Source organism: Pelecanus crispus, chromosome 3 (assembly GCF_030463565.1).
Source record: "Pelecanus crispus isolate bPelCri1 chromosome 3, bPelCri1.pri, whole genome shotgun sequence".
Taxonomy (NCBI): Eukaryota; Metazoa; Chordata; class Aves; order Pelecaniformes; family Pelecanidae; genus Pelecanus; species Pelecanus crispus.
This window is the reverse complement of record NC_134645.1, coordinates 84,680,471-84,701,292: the sequence shown is the minus strand read 5'-3', so window position 1 is coordinate 84,701,292 and position 20,822 is coordinate 84,680,471. Positions and strand designations below refer to the sequence as shown.

General features: G+C 37.5%; 1 protein-coding gene across 1 annotated transcript in view; it reads left to right on the top strand.

Moving 5' to 3' along the window:
• GRIK2 (glutamate ionotropic receptor kainate type subunit 2) overlaps nt 1–20,822 on the top strand; it is a 449,336-nt gene that overhangs the window by 123,945 nt on the left and 304,569 nt on the right. The window contains 2 exon segments of the mRNA XM_075708130.1: nt 13,232–13,399; nt 18,803–19,060. Of these exon segments, the coding sequence (XP_075564245.1) occupies nt 13,232–13,399; nt 18,803–19,060 (426 nt within the window).

Genomic DNA, 20,822 nt, shown 5'->3' with positions numbered 1-20,822 from the left:
TAGTTCTTGTATGAGAAGATATAGTGAATAAGAAAACTGTACCCACCAATTGAACGACATACATGTTTTTGCACACCTTCATCTTACTGCAAGCTGTCTCTTTTCCAGGCTGAATTATCCTTTCTGATTCACTTCTTATGTGAAATTAATTATATACTTTGTTGCCTTTCTCTATACCTTTTCCAGATAGATTATATCTTTTTTGAAATGAGCAGGATTTGGTTCAAGGTTCAGATACATAGGTGTGCCAAGTACTCAAACTCCCCTTTTAGTGAATGGAAGTTAGCACACAAAATGGGCAAGCTGTTCTGATAAGGACTGGTAAAATTTGAGATCTGCTGGTGTTTCAGAGCCACCTGTGTGGCTCATAAGACATGAGATCTGGGGAAGATGCATTCCTTTTCTGTGCCAGAGGCCAGGAGGGGTAGCTTCAGCATTCAGGTAGCCTGTATGTGGATATACGCATTGAGTCCTAGATAACTGTGCTCAGGTGAACTGAACTCTTGTCCAAGATCCATTGAATACAATGGGAACTTGCACTCCTAGCACTCCCCTGGGCTTTTAAACATAGGTGTCTTAATCTTCAACTTCAGTCATTCCCTCCCTGCCCTTCCCCGACACCACCCCTCCCTGCCCCCAGAAGGGCTGAGGGGAGACCTTATCGCTCTCTACAACTGCCTGAAAGGAGGTTGTAGTGAGGTGGGCGTTGGGCTCTTCTCCCAAGTAGTTGGTGATAGGACGAGAGGAAATGGTCTCAAGCTGCACCAGGGGAGGTTTAGGTTGGAAATTAGGAAAAATTTCTTTACGGAAAGGGTAGTCAAGAATTGGAACAGTCTGCCCAGAGAGGTGGTGGAGTCACCATCCCTGGAAGTGTTCAAAAAACGGGTAGATGTGACACTTCGGGACATGGTTTAGTCTAGTCTACCCTTGATTGGTTTAATGTGAACTTGGTAGTGTTAGGTTAATGGTTGGACTGGATGATCTTAAAGGTCTTTTCCAACCTATATAAATAAAAACTCTGCGCAATGTGCAAGATATCGACATGAAAGTAGAACTTCCACATTATACAGTCTTGTAGAATTTATCTTCCAGATTGCTGTTTTAAACCCTTTTTCCCACCGTTTTGTTGCTGATATTCAGACTGTTTTCCTCATGGAAATATTTGGAATGATTCTGTCAATATCCTACCACCTTGCTATGTGTGCTTCCTTGCTTGAATACCTGAAAACAGAGGCTGAAGAGTTAAGTTTTGTGAAAAAGTGGGCTAGATAACCTGTTTATATGCCTAAAGCAGAATGGTCTTCAGTGAAGATACTATTTTTGTTAGACACTGACAAATCCAGTTTTAAGGTATAGATTCCTTGAGAAAACATTTTATAAGATACCTATGATTCATGGAACACCTTTTTCCTTCCAAAAAAACCGTGTCCTCTGTGGAGCTGTTTTAAAAAAAAAAAAAAGCCTCAACATGGGGAGAAGCTGATCATACTGGATGAAAAAATAATTTCTTATTAAACTATGTAAATTAGAAGAAAAACAAGGAGTATTTTTGTTGTCTAGTCTTCTGTTGTTACAAATATGAGTCTTCACTGTGGACAAAGTAGTTTAAAGAATTTCAGACCTTTTTTTTTTTTTTTCAAGTATATCCTTGTAAATAAAAAAGTAAAGTTAATACTGTTGTCATACTAGATAAGACAGTATTTTAGTTAAAAATGTATCTGTCTAGAAGAGAGATAATAGAAAAATATATAGAAGAGAGAATGAAAAGGAAGAGTTGCTTTATATAAGGTAACAGTTAATATTTAATCCGTATAAAGGGTTCAGATAAGGTAGGTGGCATAACTCAGCTCCTACTTTCCTGCCAAAACAACTTTTCAATTTTTCCTGAGAGGCTTCTAATTCAGTAATTAAAACTTAATTATCAAATTAGTGAACAACTTTTTAGAGCATAATTATCATATTAGCTAATAACTTCTTAGCATTTAGACTCTTAATAAAAGAAAATATCTGCATATAATTGATGATCAATCTAAGCCCTAAATCTGGATACAACTGGTGCTGAATTCTGGGATATAGATGGAAACAGTGAAAGGATATACTGTGGAAGCACCATTTGCACATCTAGATCATTTCAGTCATTAGGAATATAAACACCTTCCCTCTCATGGAAAAGATAATTGGGTAATTGTTAAGAAAAACAAATGATAGTCACATGTACTGCAAATGAGAGAGGAGTGTAAGGCATTCGGTATCTCTATGCTTCAGATCAAATGCTTTTACCTTCTGCTTCTGTATGACACTTCCCCAAGCCCCTCCAATAATTTCTGCAGGCTGTGAATTAAACACTGCTGGTTCATCACTGGAGAAGTGAAACAGTATCTCTGATATGTAGCATACTGAAACAGACCCTCTTGTGCCTCATTAAACATTTTTGCTTGTTTACTTCAAGATACCACTAGAATCTGTTCTCCACATGAATCTGCCATAATTTATCAGTTTCTGAAGCACTCAACTTTCATAAGCATTAACATGCTTTTTACTGATATTATATTAATTGAATGACTTTAGAAATATGAATATATGGCAAAATTTGTGCCTTTTTGTGTAATATTTAGAAGAGAAATAACATGCAAAAGCTTTCAAGAAGGTTTAAATTTATAATTATATTTCTTGTTATTTATGGAGTTGATATAGTACATTTCATTCATTTCTTTGAAGAGCAATGTCTTAGTTTCTTCTGCTAATATCTTGTTTGTATAAGTCATACTGAGATGCATAATTTATCTTAGGTCACATTACAAAATGTAGTATGTTTCACTGTTGGAGTAACTTATGAAATAGGTGAGCTCAAGGAATCTGAACCAATTTATTTTTAGAACTTTAAAAATATATTTGCACAGTCTAGCAGCAGATGCACCTAATATCTGTGCTTTCAAAGATAAGAAGCTTTTTTGGTTTTGTTTAACTTCCTCTTTTATCCACATTAGCACTTAATCTCACTACAGATCCAGCTCTTCCTTGCTCCTTGGAATTTTTATCATCAACACCTAATACTCACTTGTCTGCTCATACTATTTGCTTGTTTCTGTACTCACGGTACATAACTTCCCCCCACACCAATGGCTGAGGACTCAAAAAGGGAATCACTGAGAGAATACAGAAATACCACTTCTATGCAATCCAAGCAGCTGTTACATTAGGGACAGGAACAGTGAAGTGTTTTCCAAATAATATTCAATAACCCACCTTAGTCTTTGGAAAATTGCTTTTAATTGCTTGTTTAAATAAGTGTTTAAACCACAATCCTGTAGCAGCACATAACATATTCTAACCAGCATAGCAATACTTTTGGCAAAAGTGATTTTGGTGAGATTGTTACTCAGATGAAAAGATAATGACTTGATTTCTAAGCAGCTCTAATTCAAACATTTTTGGAAACTGAACTTTTGAGTACTGAAGTGAAACATCATTAAGTGTAACAGCAAAAAGTGTTTGTCACAGTTAAAACATTTCTGTCTGGTTTTTAAGTTTGTTTTTTAATTCTTTTATGATTATTGTAACTTTTCCTGCTATTTCACAGCATTTCTATAACAGTGATTTCAAACTGTTTAATTGTAATACAATCAGGAAACACTTTGAAAAGATGATTAAATGCTCCAAGCAGTACTGAAGAAAATCTATCTTTTAATAGCTTTAAGGACAAAATGGAAGCAATAAATTGTTCCAGTTAATGCACTGTAACATTGCAGTGGTAGGAAGTAGTAATGCATTACTATAAAGTAATGTAAAACAATGTAGCAAACTAAAATTTGAAAATGTTTTCCTGAAATGTAAAAATAACTGAAAAATTTCATTTTTATCACTTTACAGTGCCATATGCAGGACAAGAAACCTCTATTTTTTATCTCTTATACACAGTCCTTAAAACAAACCCACACTGCTTCTAGTCCCTGCTAAACCAGTTCTTGCCTCAGCTTATTCAGGGATCGTGGTGGAGCACTTATACTACTGTGTCGTGATTTAGTCCCTGTTGGCAACCAAGCACCACACAGCTGCTTGCTCACCCTTCCCCCACCCTCCTCCCCCTCCCCAGTGGGATGGGGGAGAGAATCTGAAGGTCAAAAGTAAGAAAACTCATGGGTTGAGAGAAAAACAGTTTAATAACTGAAATAAAATAATAGTAATAAAAATTGTAATGAAAAGGAGAACAATGAGAGAGAGAGAGAGAAACAAAACCCAGGGGAAAAAAACCCAAGTGATGCAACTGCTCACCACCCACTGACCAATGCCCAGCCAGTCCTGGAGCAGTGATCACTGCCCCATGGCCAATACCCCCCAGTTTATATACTGAGCATGACGTCATATGGTATGGAATAACCCTTTGGTCAGTTTGGATCAACTATTCTGGCTGTGCCCCCTCCCAGTTCCTTGTGCACCTGGCAGAGCATGGGCAGTTGAAAAGTCCTTGCCTAGCATAAGCAGTACTTGGCAACAACTAAAAACGTCAGCGTGTTGTCAACATTCTTCTCCTACTAAATCCAAAACACAGCACTATGCCAGCTACTAGGAAGAAAATTAACTCTATCCCAGCTGAAAACAGGACATCTGTGTACAGTTTGGCCTCTCAAATGTGATTCCGGACACAAACCAATGCTTGAGAAGATGGATGAATAGCATTCAGTGTGATGGAAAGAAAAAAATCCTGGCCTAATGCAATATTGTTAGCATTTATCTATGGTCTGTATGAGGAGGTTAGGGTCCAGTTTTTGTCAGTGTTCTAATATATTTTATGACTAGAATAAAATGAAATGGTCTATGATTTGTATACCTTCAAACCTATAAGCATGAACGTTTGAAGATTTTAACTGCCCAGTAAGTAGCCTATAAACTGATGTAAGACTTCTGCATTAGTTCTTGTGAAAGTATTTATGCAAAAACCTAAGCATTTAAGTTTGCATGTTATCTTCTGTAAAGAAGTATTGGAGAAAAAAGTTTTCTTCATGGAGACTGAAAAGCTTTTTATCTGGGTGTTGGCTGCCTCTTTAGAAAAAAGGGAAGAAAACAAAGGTGTGTTGTTTTAAGACAGTTTAAAACATTTTGTTAGCCAAAGTAATGAAAAGCACATTTTAGCAAAATCTCCTGAGGCCATTTTTGTAGTCACATTTCATTTAGTGTTTTGTTTCCTTTTGCTACTGCTTGTCATGAGAGACTAAATATTATGTGAATGTGATAATTGCATTAAAATTATCAGGTGTATTCGTAATAAATTGCTTAGCGTGTCAGAAGAAGCTAACGTATATCCTTAAAGTGGGAAGAAATCTTACGGATAGTACATTCTAACACTGTAGATGACTCCGTTTAGGTGTTCTTGTTTTGCCTGTCATCTTTAGTCATGCTCTGTTGATATTCTGGCTGAAAGGAGTAATACTCATAAACAGAGATGCTATCAGAAGCAGTGTTTTATAAATATGCTGCATATTCCAGCCTAGTAATATTTTTTAGTAGTATTTTATTTATGACTTTTCAAAGCATATTTGGATCTGTGCTGATGAAAGGTAAGGTTCTGACATGTGGCATTTGTCACATTTGACTTAAAGAAGATGTTAGAATGCATCAAATTGTATTTAAAATACAATTTTAAAGATACTTGTAATTTGTATGTACTCACCTTTAAAAATACTTTTCCCCAGTTTTATAAGATACAGAAGCTTTTGTTCAAATGAGGTCCACACTTACTATTTCCTCATATTATCCCTTACTTTTTCCTCACATTTAAGAAAAACAAAACAAACTCCTTCTGTTTTGATATGTAATTTAACATTAAATTAACAGGATAAACCTAATATTGACTGGATATTTAGCCCCTTATGTATTGCACAATCAGAAAAGACAGAGTTTTGTCTTAAATCTGTGGATAATTCAAATCCTTTTAGGAGAAACATGTCTTAAAGTTGCCAGTTTCATGCAACTACACTAAAATATCAATCAAAAGATAACTTAGATGCGAAGGTAATATTTCTATGCATTTTATTGTGCAAGATTTGCAGGATTCTGTCATCATGCCTTCACACACTGATTCCATGAATGCCTTTAACATGAATTATGTCACATTTCAAAACATGTTACAGTTTTCCAATAACTGTGCCTCTATTGCAATATTGAGGTGTTTGTTACATCTGTTTTGGGATGAGCTATTTATTTTTCAGAAAAACTTCTTGTCACACAGGAAATCAGTGACAATGAAAATAAACCCCAAAAATTCCAGGTCCTGCTTCCTTCCTCCAAACCCTATGTGTGCTTGGTATGGATAAAAGATACTGCTGAAGTGTACTGTATTTTCCCACAGTGCCTTATTCATCCAAAAAGGAATTCAAAGTCAAATAAGCAGAGTTGTCTATGTCAAGTGGTCCTTTTAAACTTTTTCCTGTTGTGAGATTCAGAAAGCTTTCAATGTAATTTTGAAATGGAATAATAAAATAATCATATAGTCCAGATTCACACTGCTGTATTCTAAATTGATACAAAAAATTAAACTACATTGTTTTATGGAAAAGGTTGTAAAGAAGAAAATTTTTCATTTGCTTTTAATGTCTTGCAGGAAAGTGATTCATTTTCTTAAATCCTGTTCCAGACAGAAATAAGTGGCTAAGATGTAATTTTGTGCTGTATTTATAGGAAGCACACATCTATGTTGGCAACCTTTATGGAGGTCTTTGAACCACCTCTGTAGCTTTCCAATCCATAACAGGATCTGAAACAGGATTATCAGTACAGCCTATAGTACGCTTGATTAGGGCAAAAATGCCTTCAGCCAGGAACCCTGATGAATCACTGTAGCACAGCACTTACAATGCCTTCTGCTCCCAGTATCATCCACACCACATCAGTGATACCAGGTTTTTCGGATGAGCCTCTTCACTGCCTTCTGGCTACGCCTGTATTTGGAGAACTGTAGTCCCTTCACACTTCCAAAAAGCCATCACTTCCATCTCTGGAAATGTTGACAGTATACTAGAATCCATGAAACTCTCAATAATATGCTTCTGACTTTTTATCCCTCTACATGTTGTACCACCTTACATAATCATTGGCTCTGATGACCAAGTGGCCAATTTCAAAATTGGAACACAGCAGATATAAGCATATATTTTAATGGTATAATACTGATAGGCTTGTTTGATTCTCTCTTGAAACACATTTCAGAAAAATTGGTTATCACAGACACCTTGTTAACAGATACCAGTTACTCCTTTCTCCCATCTTTCCAGGTTAATTAAACAAAGACTGTCTGAGTGTTCATGATTTCTGAGTGGGAAATAATCAGTCAGGATAAGAGATTTCTATATGTCATATCAGGATTAGATCTGGGCACCATAGTTGTCTTATATTCAAGTATTTATCTGAGGCAAGGAAGAAGAAATAAAATAATTTAATTCCTCTATAACTTCATATAAATTTATTAGTATAATGTAAACATACTTGTATGTTTTTAAAGTAAAATGATGGGAAGAAATGTTACTGGGCAAAACAAATTGTTTTTAAAAGCAATTTTTTCCCAGGCTCTCAGTCACCTTTTTAATGTTATTTAAGATACGGGTTTACATTATTGTATTTTAAAAGTTAATGTATTGTTAAAAAAATGGTGCTCATGCCCCAGTGTAACTGATGTCACTTTTTATAATGTATTACTAAAAACCTTCTTCATAGCTGTTGGTAAATTTGTGCAGATTGGTGCATGATAATGATAATAGGGCTATAATGTTAAAAAATTATAGCTATTCAAAACTAGTGTGTGCATGTGTGAGATCTTTATCAAGTTGTTTTGATATTAGAAAAAAGTGGGTAACAGTAGCTCAGGTTTTATGGCATGCATCTGTTTCAAAAGTTCTCCATATGTAAGAGGAGAAGAGATTTAAGAATAACTTTTTCTGGCACTTGTATTCATTCAGTGATTTTGTGTAGTACATCACTTTTGTACTTTCTGCTGGATTTAATCAGATATTACATGGAGATAACAATGCAAAACACACAAGACAGTGATCCCCAAAGTGGAACATTTATGGGGGGAAAAATACATATGACCCTTCTATGGAATAGAAATATAGAAAGTTGAATCATTCAAATGGTTATCCTATTTGTGAAATTAGGTAGTTAAAAACAGGACCGATTTCTTTCTTTCTTTTTTTTTTTTTTTTTTTTTTTGTAATTTTTGCCAAGATGTGTAACAAGCTGACTCTTCCCCGCCACCTCCCCCCCCCCCCCCCCTTGGATTTTGTGTTTGAGAAAATGATTTGAAACTTGGAGAAAACCAAGATGGCTTGTGAACTAAAAATAGCAATTCTTCTTCAATGTTGTTTTTGGTGGAAAATGCAGCCTTTTTCATTTGAACAATTTCAGAACAATTTTTTTTTGACTTGTATAATTGTTGTAAAAACTATTTCAGATGTTCTTTTTCCTTGGAAAATAATGACACCTACATTACTCATTCTATTTTAGACACTACATATTGCCCTTTTTGATAAAGTATTACTACTAGTTTTTTTCCAGTGGTTTCTGTTTCTGAAGAAACTGTTACTGCATCAGTATCACACTGATGACTGGATTTTCCCTCTTGGTTATGGTAAAAGAACTTGGTCATATAAATGTTTTTTTTTTTTCTTTTTTTTTTCCAACAGTGACAACTGTGGTGCAAAGTCCTAGTGGGTTTCAGGTTCAGTAAAAGCAATTCTAGTATATCAAGATTAATAGGAGATCTGAATTATCCTGGATGTCACTGCAAAAGAATACAGCATTTAAAGATTTGTTTACAATTGCTTTTGCATAAGTGACTTGGACTGACCTGTCCTAAACATTCGTCATCACTGTGATTCTTCAGGTGTTGATCACTACTAAAATCTAGTGAGCTTTTGCTAAGTGGTTGTCATGACAGTAAAAACTTGAACTGTTCAGCAGCCACCTACTGTACATAGTCAATAAAACCATGAGCTACAGATTGAGCTGTAGCTACATGATGCCATATTGCTCAGTGTTATTGGTATAGGGCAGAGATGAACTGCCATATGATTAACATTGTAAATGAAGAAGTCATATATGAGACCGTTAAAGCAAGCTAAGAATTAAATACACATTTTACTACTCCTTTTAAGTTCTCTGTTTCTGTTTTGAGGTAGCAGTGAAAATCCAGCCATTTCCTCTAGGATGTGCTGCTGTGGTTGTATATGAGAACTGGTGTTTCTGCCTATTACAGATCTATAAGCTGTGTTAAAAATAAGACCAACTCCAACACCTGCATTTTTCAAGCTGTTTGACAGAGATAGGCATTGGCTTGGCTGCTTGTCCACATATCAATGGCAAGATTTATGACTCTTCTGTCTGCTTATCTGAGAGCATGCAGTGCATTCCTCAATTTGCTTATTAATAAGGCTGTCCTGAATACAAGGTGCAACAGCAGTATAGAAGAAAAGACTGCTTGGGAGAGAACAACATGACTCAGTATGCTGTAACAGCTTCTGGAAACCGCTATGCCTTTATAATTGAGTATACCTGAAGTGGAAAGCCAATCCTTTTTATTCATTTCCTTTCCATTTTATAAAAAAAATGCAGTGTAATTTGTGACTTGCCTCCCAGTTTTAAGCCAGTGGATTTACACACCACTTTCTTTAAAAATACTCAAAGCAATTTTTCTGCTGTTATTTACATATTCACTAACAAATATAGGAACATAATCGTAAGGCCAAGGCAGATTAAAGTTACCAAATAAGTTTCTACTTGCATCTTATGCAGTACTGGAGAAAGCACCCTTTAAAACTTCCTATTCCTGTCAATGTCTGAACTCATTTATGTGCCTTTGCTGAGCATCCTGAAAATATCTGAAGCATAGACTTCCACGCACACTTAAAAGGGCTCTTGTCTGGAGAATGAGGAGCTGTTTTGTGAGCATATTCTGATGTTCAGAATGCAGGCATGTGTCTGCCTAAGCCCCTGCTCTGCTTAGTGTATGAGTTCAATTTAAACTGCTGAGAAGTTCAATTAAAAAAATGGTGGTGCGCTGTGTGCAGTATTAGGTTGGCCAAAGCTAGCAACTGCCATTCACTACAGAGGAGCCTGGCATTTTCAGCGTAGGGCGTGGGGCACTTTGAGAACCTGTTGATTTGAGTCTCTTAGTGTATAGGTTAAGATGAACCTATATCTGCCAGCATCCAAAATATTTAATTATGGGACGTTCCTCCCCCACTGCCTGAGCAGACAGATACAGAAGTAGCATAAAATGGAAATGAAAGGAGCCTAGTGGAATTTTGACATCCTACAGGTTAGAAAACTGTTAGGAAAGTGCAAATATAAGGTCTAATCTATATTCCTCCATGGTTCTTATTTTTAACCCAGTGTCTATCTAGTGTAAAATGTGAAAATATTCAGGAGTAGGAATCAGAATCTATGTTTTCCTTCCTCCTAGCAAAATATCCTAATCATAGGACAAGAGAAACAAGTTCTTCTATTTTCCTTAGGAATAGAAATTTACCCTGAGGCAGACAGACCATATGCTGCCAGCTTTGCAAGGGATACGTTTATCACAGGGACAGATAATGTGTGAGTGAGGGAAGAAACCACTGAATGGTGCACATGGGAAATTTCACGTTGTTGCCACTCACAGGAGATAGAGACTTTGTCATCTTCATAAAATTATCTTACTATGTGATGGCCTGTCACTACCATTAGGAATTACCCAGATGCGAGAGGTCAAAATCCATTTTTATTTTTATTTTATCTTATGCTAAGAGTAGCGGCTGTAACTTTGACAAGGAATTCCCCATCTCAAGAATTTAGAAATGAGCAGAATGAAAAATACAGGAATAAAGTAGGAGGATTGTGTTGAGCTTCAGACACATTGAAATTTGAGAAGTCTTCCAATGTAAAAATTTCAGGGAGAAGAAAGAGATATTGCAATGCTTATTTCTCTTTATGAATCTGTTGTAACTTAGGATACAATCTTTTTTTTTTAATAACTGTTTGTGTGATATTGGTTTATTCAAATACATTTGAATAACTGCTTTCCAGATGCCTTAAAAAAAGCCTATAAAATCTATTTTAATTTTCATAATGCTCATGGAATTGTCTTTTTATTTTTCTTGTCTTTTAATACCTATACTTGTCATTTATTCACTAATTTTTAGCTTTCTACAGGAATTTTAAAATATTTTCCCCAAATCCAAGTAGGGTCCTCCTATATGTCACAGTTTGATTTATAATGTTTAGATGCTGTAAGTCTTAAGCAGCACAAAATCTTCTGTCAGACTATGCTTTCCTGAACAGAGCACTTCATTAATTTCAAAAGCAGTAGGTTGTCTTTCATGTCAATATTGCATTATTGTGCAAATAAACATGGTCTTTTTTTTTCCCAGTTTTAAAGTGTACTAGGCCTATATTTACCTGAATGTTATCCAAGTTTCTTTTACTTTAGCTTCTGAAGTATTGTTAATATTGGTTACTGATTATATACACATCCTATGCTCAATCAGTTTGGATCATTTCCCCAGGTGTCTAAATTTTTCTTAAGTGTCTGCCTCTCCCATCAGTGGGAGAGTGTTTAATGACTAATTTTAAAATAATTATTAGTCATATCTCATCTCAGTGGTTAGCACTTGTGCTTTTAAATTAATATTATCTGAGCATCTGCCCCTAGGGCCCTCACTGGGAATTTAAGGGCTCATCTGCAGGAAAAAAGTTAACACCTCCATCCTCTAGTGAGAAACAGGTTGGAAGAAGCAGGAGATTTGCAAAACTGAAAAATCTTTTCATATTTAACAGTATCAGAAAGGGAAAGAGTTGACAATTAAATACACATTCCTTTTGCTTTAGAAATGGTTTATCTACTTGGATGCTCAAGAAGACTGTTTACAAACTGACTGTAGTTTGTGAAGTTCGGTCTGACTCAGTTTCTGTACATTCAGATTCTGAGAGCTTCTTGCTGAGAAAGTAGTGGAGTGTTGAACAATTTTTTTTTTTTAGACAACACAGAGCCAGGTAGCAACATTAATTTGGAAATGAATAAGCACAAGCTAGGAGAGTGAATGAAGAATGTTTCTTGCACAGATACAATGCCTAGCTTGTAATTAGTAATCCTCAGGTGATGGCCATTGGCCATCCATTAATATTGACAGATGCTGTTAGCATAAGGACCTAAGAGACCATATGGATGCTGATTGTTTTTCTGAGGTATTCCATGTCACCATAGTAAGGACATATCTTCAAATTACTTTTATTGTCACTGTTTCCTTGGCCTTTCCAGACCCAAGAATAAATGATATTACCCCAAAGTATGTACAAATTTACATTTCATGATCAATGATATCTCATTAATGAGAAAGAACAGCTGAAGCACAGCACTGTTTCACAAAATTATTTGCTTCATTTAAGATTAAGGCTTGCTCAGAAGCATTCTAGAAATTGCCTATCATTTGAGGCATGTCCTAGTCTGGCAGTACGCTGTCTGGGGATGCTTTCATTGCATGATAGAGCTTATGCAGGGTGTAGTTGCTTAGATTCCTGTATTTGCTGAGAATGAGGTTAGCATGTACATGTGGCCCAGTGCAAAAGAGCAAAATTTGAACCCTTTGCTCAACATTTATCAGTTCAGGCACACAGTCGTGCTAAAATATCTATACATCTTCATTTCAGGAGGCAGCTTGGGGCATCCCAGTTCCATCCTCCTTCACATGTTGCATTTCCAGTGAACTCTCCAGTTCGTTATAGCTGTATCGTAAGTCTAGAACAGTAGAAAACAATCCAGAAATCTCCCTCCTCCCTGCCACACACACATAAAAGGCAGTGGTTGATCTGGAATGCGTAAATGTAATCATTTCAAGTTTAACTGTGTAAAATAATAATTACATATTCTTCATCACTCCTATTTTGCTTCTAAGTGTTTATATTGCCATATAGTTTATATTGCCAGTCTTTTCATTCACAATAGTAAAATGAATGTTGTATGGAAAAAAAACCTAAACAGGTTTTCTTTAAGGTAAGTTTGATTTGTTGCTGGGTTATTTGTGGTTTGACCCAAACCTCACCAAAAATAATGACATAATTTAATGAGTTGCACTCTGTCAGGTTTATTAAGTTAAAAATTTCAGGCTGATGAATATTTTCCCAAACTGATGATTAAAGATGTTCTTTTGTGTCAGTTTGGCTTACTAGTGTGGTTTATATTTTTTCTTCTTTCTCCCACTACCAGGAGGCATTTTTGAGTGTGTGGAATCTGGTCCAATGGGAGCAGAAGAATTAGCCTTCAGATTTGCTGTGAACACAATCAACAGAAACAGAACTCTTCTGCCAAATACCACATTAACATACGACACCCAAAAGATAAATCTCTATGACAGTTTTGAAGCATCCAAAAAAGGTAACCTCTTGTATATTTAATTTTTTTAATGAGCAACTAAGACTCACTTGGTTTACTTACCTGAAAGAATGTCTGTCCCATAAGGCCACATGCAATGAGACTACAAGTTTGTGGCTGACATCAAACAACTGTTTTAAAGACCATCCCTTGAAGGCTGTAATGGTAAGTGCTTGAAAATTACATTGTCACTTTTGTTCCCACTGCCCCTGTCTAAAAGCTATTTCTTGAAATATTTAAAATCTGTAATAATTTTTTCTGAGCTTTGTGACTAGGGTGTTTTTGAGTCCAGCTCCTTTAGAGTGATATTCAGAATGTAGACATGTGTCTGCCTAAGCCCCTGCTCTGCTTAGTGTATGAGTTCAATTTAAACTGCTTGGAAGTTCAATTAAAAAATGGTGGTGCACTATCTCCATACTTTGTCCTGGAAAATGCCAAGTGCCCCCAAATTCTAGTAAACCTGGGAGAAGGCTCCAATCCAATTTTAAGCATTCAATCACATTAAGTATATCTCCACAAATACCTCTAGCATATGAACGTCTCATAGAATCATAGAATTGTTTAGGTTGGAAAAGACCTTTAAGATCATCCACTCCAACCATTAACCTAACACTACCAAGTCCACTACTAAACCAATTAAGGGTAGAGTAGCAATTTTGTGTTTTCCTGGCTTGGTGGCTGGATTATTTTTAATGAAAGTAAAAACTAGGAATCATTAAGATTGGAAAAGATCTCTAAGATCACCAGTCCAGCTGTCAACCCAACACCACCATGTCCACTAAACCATGTCCCAGAGTGCCACGTCTACCCATTTTTTGAACACTTCCAGGGATGGTGACTCCACCACCTCTCTGGGCAGACTGTTCCAATGATTGACTACCCTTTCCATGAAGAAATTTTTCCTAATATCCAATCTAAACCTCCCCTGGCGCAGCTTGAGACCATTTCCTCTCGTCCTATCACCCACTGCTTGGGAGAAGAGACCAACACCCACCTCACTACAACCTCCTTTCAGGTAGTTGTAGAGAGCGATAAGGTCTCCCCTCAGCTTCCTCTTCTCCAGGCTAAATAATCCCAGTTCCCTCAGCTGCTCCTCATAAGGCCTGTGCTCCAGACCCTTCACCAGCTTCGTTGCCCTTCTTTGGACATGCTCCAGCACCTCAATGTCTTTCTTGTATTGAGGGGCTCAGAACTGGACACAGTATTCCAGGTGTGGCCTCACCAGCGCCGAGTACAGGGGGACAATCACTTCCCTGCTCCTGCTGGCCACGCTATTCCTGATACAAGCCAGGATGCTGTTGGCCTTCTTGGCCACCTGGGCACACTGCTGGCTCATGTTCAGCTGGCTGTCAACCAACACCCCCAGGTCCTTTTCGGCCAGGCAGCTTTCCAGCCCCTCTTCCCCAAGCCTGTAGCGTTGCATGGGGTTGTTGTGACTCAAGTGCAGGACCCAGAACTTGGCCTTGTTGAACACCACACAGTTGGCCTCAGCCCATTGGTCCAGCCTGTCCAGGTCCCTCTGCAGGGCCTTCCTACCCTCCAGCAGATCGACACTCCCACCCATTTTGGTGTCGTCTGCAAACTTACTGAGGGCGCACTCAATCCCCTCATCCAGATCGTTGATAAAGATACTAAACAAGAGTGGCCACAAACCAGAGCCCTGGGGAACACCGCTCGTGACCAGTCACCAACTGGGTTTAATTCCATTCACCACTACTCTGTGGGCTCAGCCGCCCAGCCAGTTTTGTACCCAGCAAAGAGTACGCCTGTCCAAGCCATGAGCCACTAGCTTCTCTAGGAGAATACTGTGAGAGACGGTGTCAAAGGCTTTACTATTTACTATTTACTATGAGTGTGTCTCATATAGTGAATCAATTGTGGGCTTCAAGGGGGAACAAGTAGTTGTAATTTTGTGCACCTTATGTCAACAAGGCATAAAAATAAACCTAAATATTAAATCTCTGCTTAAGAATATTGCTATCAGATGAATGTATAGGCCTGAGTTCAGCAGTTTTCTCCTGACTATAAATGATTTTTTTAAAGAAAAATTAAAAGGTAAAAATAATTTTGAACATTTTTCCTAAATTTTCAAATCTTTGATTCTCACAAAAATCGCAAGTTTTCAGATTTCTTTACATTCAAGTCTATGACAGTAGATGCAAGTTGTACTGCATCATTGCCATATCCTAGAAAGTACAAACCCCAACAAGTTCAGTAAGTATTTATAGGAGAAAAATACAAAGCCTGGTGTCAGAACTCAGTAGGACTGAATTTTGCACTGTATGACATGTTATTTAAAAACATTTTTTTATAAATTGAAGAGCCAATTTCATATGAATGTTATCCTTAACAAGAAAATAAGAAGGGCAAAAGAATTGGAGGTCAACCTGTATTTCTTATGACGAGTTTCGAGCCTAAATCTGCCAGGTGATCTCCTCCCAACATGCCACTCCCAAGTGCTGAAGACTGAAAGCTTTGCACGATAAGGGATTTTTGGTGTTATAGTGGGCTAATATGAATAAAAACATTTGATGCCACATTAGAAATGCTACACAGGGAAAAGCTGCTGTGTCAGGATGAATGTGCATGAAGTACATCTTAAAAGTGGAATATAATAATGATTAAAAAATTCAGTTTAGAACTTATGAGAATTTTTTTCTCTTTTTCTGTAACATACAGAGTTAATCTTGCTAACCTGTTTTATCTGTTTATTTGCTAAATAAACAATTCTAATAGAGACTTGTTTTTAGGTATGAAAATAGACAGTATCTGTATTTGTACAGAAATACACACAGTTTGGTCATTGTAAGATGCTTTGATTTATGAAAAATATTATGGGCTATAAATATGCCTAGCAAGATGGTTTCTTTGCAGAGGAGAGTGTGTGGAAGAAGAAAGAGGCAAACAACACTCTTAAAGTATTTTTGAGTTATTATTCTGGTGTTTTGAATGATGGATTAAAGCAGGTTCTGAGAGAGACTACTCTTTCCTTTCCACCCTGGCCAACAGTGAATAAATGGGCTGATCATTAATTCTGGCCCCTTCTTTCTCCTCTCCTCCTCATCTTCCAAATTCAACTGCTTTGTGACTCCAGCACATGCTGTCCTGTGAAATTTAATGGGACAATTTCTCTCCATTCCTGAAGGAGGATGTAGAGAGCAGTGAAATTTGTTCTGCGATCTTTTAATTCTTTAAGTCTTTCCTGACGCAATAAAACTACTTTTAGTCTTTACTTTGGCTTTGCTTGAAGCTGCAAGCTAGCCCTAATATTATGTTGTTAAATCTTGATAGACTATAATAGCTCGAGTTAGAATGGCAACATGCCATTGATTGGATATATTGAATAGATTATATACATTCGTTGTTCCCACTTGCATCTTGGATGAGAATGCAAGTCTTTATTTGTAACTGGTCAGGCTGTATCAAAATCTGTGTAATCTTCCAGTGCTAATAGCTTTTTGCTTCATCAATTCACTATACAGCCAACTCCATTTGTGCTGACAGGTGCTTTAGTTCAGAATCAAAGGCTAAAGGTTAACATAAAATGGTTCATTTTATTATGATGGCTCCAAAGCAGAGTTTTAACAATGAGGTTTAAGCATTTGACTCATTTTGTGGTTCATGATTATGTCCATTAGTGAGCAGGCAGGCACTGCATCAAAAATAGCCTGTTTAGACCTCTTAATAACACATACTTTTGGAGTTGAATATAGATTAAATATTAATGGATTTTTAAAGGTACTATATGAAAGAATAACCTGAAGGCAAGATAATATTTCCAAGATACTGTTTCAGTGAAGACTAAATGCAAACAAAATATCCCTCAATGCACTAGAAAAATTGGTATGCGTCTGATAGAGCCAGTGCCATATTAAATCACGTGTGAAAGCTTTGCATTATTCAAATCTCAGAAACAGGAAAAAAAAAAAAAGCTCATTGAAAAGCCATCTGGTAGCTATTGCTGTTGTTAGTGATCCCATTTACTGACATTTGCATAAAGCTTGTTGATTACTCTTAGGAAGGGCAATATTAGCATACATGTTTTTTTATCAAGCTAGTCATTTAGGCCCTGATCCGACGCTCAGAAATGCAACGGAGATCCTGTGTGTATATGAGAAGTTCATTTAAACCACCGGTGCTCCGCAGTAATAAAAAAGGTGTGCCAGCATAGTTTCTGGAATGCACTTGGAAGACTTAGCAATATTTTCATCATGTTGAAAAGGATGTGCACAATAAAACAATTAATTTTGAGTTGCTGAGAATAGTAATGCAGCAAGACGTGTTTCTACTGCTTGTTTCCTCAGCTGTCAGGAACATTAATGGTGGAGTAACAATATTAATTAATCAAACCTCATACAAATACTCACATCTAGATTGGATTAGGGAGATACTTTTCATAACTTCTTTCTACCAAATAGGATGTTTTCTCAGAAGACAGAATCAGTTGTTTTTCAGAACTGCATTCTCATAAAGGTTATGTCTCTGGTAGTGATCTAAACAGGACCATGGCATGGGCTGAAACACTGGTCTGCAGTATTGACTAATTTTCCTGCTTTTTTTTGGCATGTCCCAACTAATATTCTACAAGATAATACTGGAGTGTACTGTGAGAGATAATACAGACCAGAGACTGCTAATGGACAGTATAAGCAGGGCCACGCTATATTGGAAAGAGGAGAGCTAAGCCACTTAAATGCAGCAGTATCGTGTCAGTGACTCTGAGGGCCAGTTTTATCTACTGATATAGGTGTAGCAAAATTGAGTATTTCCAGTGTTTAAGGGACATTAGATTTTTTTTCATTAGCAAATAGCAATTTAATTTTCTTTCAGGGAAAATGTTGACCTTTAAATTTTGCTAGTCAACATGTCTACTTTTCAGATACAGAAATTCAAATGTCCATTTAAATGAAATTAATAATTTGCCTGATACTTAACTAGAATCTACTTAATACATACAATTTCTGAGTAATTATGATCTCAGTAGAAATAGTGTTGATTGACTGAGGAAGAAGTTAATGCTTAAACAGCCTGGGTTAGAATACTGTCCCATATGTCCCTTTCCAAATGCAAGATGCACCTGAGCATAAATCTCTTCTCGTCAGTGCTTTTTAAAAGATACGCAATTGCTGGCCTTTGTGACTTTCACTGACATAGCAGTGTTTATTAAACGTAGCTGAGCTCTGTTTCGATGTTGAGTGTTGCTATTCATCAGCTCATAGTGAAAGCTTAGAAGTGTATTCTGAAGTTGAAATCTGTGTAAGTGAAAGTGTAACACAAGAAGAGAGCTCTGTCAGCAATAAAGTTATATTTCATGCAGTGCCTTTTGTTTAATATGAATTGTGCAATACCTTCTGGCACACTGCCTTCTTTCCTCTCATCATTGACAGACTTCTGTCTCCTCTTCAGCCTGCGATCAGCTGTCCCTTGGTGTGGCTGCCATCTTCGGACCATCCCATAGCTCCTCAGCTAATGCTGTGCAATCCATCTGCAACGCTTTGGGTGTTCCACATATCCAGACCCGCTGGAAACATCAGGTGTCAGACAACAAGGACTCCTTCTATGTCAGCCTCTATCCAGATTTCTCTTCACTCAGCCGTGCCATCCTTGACCTTGTGCAGTTCTTCAAGTGGAAAACAGTTACTGTTGTTTATGATGACAGCACTGGTAAGGCTAAAGCATTAGACTATGTGCAGATATGTTCACACGTACAAAGGGAAGGGGCAGGGGTGTCACTACTCATATTTCTAAATTTAAGAAATCTTAACTAAATTACAAGAATTTCTATTGTCAAGGTAGTGTAGAACAAATAATGTGGATTTATTAGCATAAGTACGCTTCAGTTGCTGAATTCTGTGTGAGCTCACAGCTGTCAATAAATCAGTCAAGCTCTGTCTGCATTTTCTGCAAAGTCTTAGCAATTGCTAACAGCTAACAGCTATGTCTTTTGATTTTATTTAAAACTTACATTTTGAAGAAAAATATGGTAACTTGAAAGAAGTACTAGTATGCCCAGTGAAATAGAAGACCTAAATTCTAGCACTGCTTCTGGCATTAGTTAAGTTAGAAAATAGATGCCATATTTGTTTGGAATTTCAGTATCTGCTTTTTCAGAGAGAATTGCAGAAGGAGCATTGGTTTTAGCTGCTACAAATTGAAACCAAAGGAAGTTTGGATGCTTGTTTTGCAGATGAGTTACATGAGTTAAAAATAAACTTTTGACTTTCCAGCAGAAATATACCAGTTTGCCACCCTTCCCTTCCCTCACCCTAAAATTTGTTTTGCCCTTTTGTTTTGCCTTGAGAGTGACATCTTTGAAAAATTCTTTAAAAACTTAAGCTTGATTTGAGGTCTGTCTAGCAGCATTCAGAACTAAGACCTTGGTAAGAGGAAAATCTGACTGTAATGGAAGATGCAAGGAAGGTACTTAGCCAGATGAGATATATTTAATCTTCTTGGATATGTTGCTAACTTCTTCCATGCTGGTTGAACTGTCATTGGCAAGAAAAGAGCATGGTAAGCCTCAAACCCTTCTCACAGTTCAGTGAACTGGAAGATTCATAGAATCATAGAATGCTTTGGGTTGGAAGGGACCTTTAGAAGTCATCTAGCCCAACCCCAATGCAGTAAGCAGGGACAGCTTTAACTAGATCAGGTTGCTCAGAGCCCTGTCCAACATGACCTTGAATGTTTCTAGGGATGGGGCCTCCACTACCTCTCTGGGAAACCCATTCCAGTGCCTCACCACTCTCACTGTAAAAAAAATTCTTCCTTATATCTAGTCTAAATCTATCCTCTTTTAGTTTAAAACCATTACTCCTTGTTCTGCCACAAGAGGCCTTGCTAAAAAGATTCTCCCCATCTTTCCTGTAGGCCCCTTTAAGTACTGAAAGGCTGCAATAAGGTCTCTCCACAGCCTTTTCTTCTCCAGGCTGAACAACCCCAGCTTTCTCAGCCTGGCCTTGTAGGAGAGGTGCTCCAGCCCTCTGATCATTTTTGTGGCCCTCCTTGGGACCTGCTCCAGCAGGTCCATGTCCTTCTTGTGCTGAGGGCCCCAGAGCTGGACGCAGTACTCCAGATGAGGTCTCACCAGAGCGGAGTAGAGGTGCAGAATCACCTCCCACAACCTGCTGGCCACGCTGCTTTTGATGCAGCCCAGGATACGGTTGGTTTTCTGGGCTGCAAGCGCACATTGTTGGCTCATGTCCAGCTTTCCATCCATCAGTACCCCCAAGTCCTTCTCCGCAGGGCTTCTCTCAATCCCTTCATACCCCAGCCTGTATTGATATTGGGGGTTGCCCCGTCCCAGGTGCAGGACCTTGCACTTGGCCTTGTTGAACCTCATGAGGTTCACATAGGCCCACCTCTCCAGCTTGTCCAGATCCCTTTGGATGATATTTCATCCTTCTGGCGTGTCAGCCGCACCACT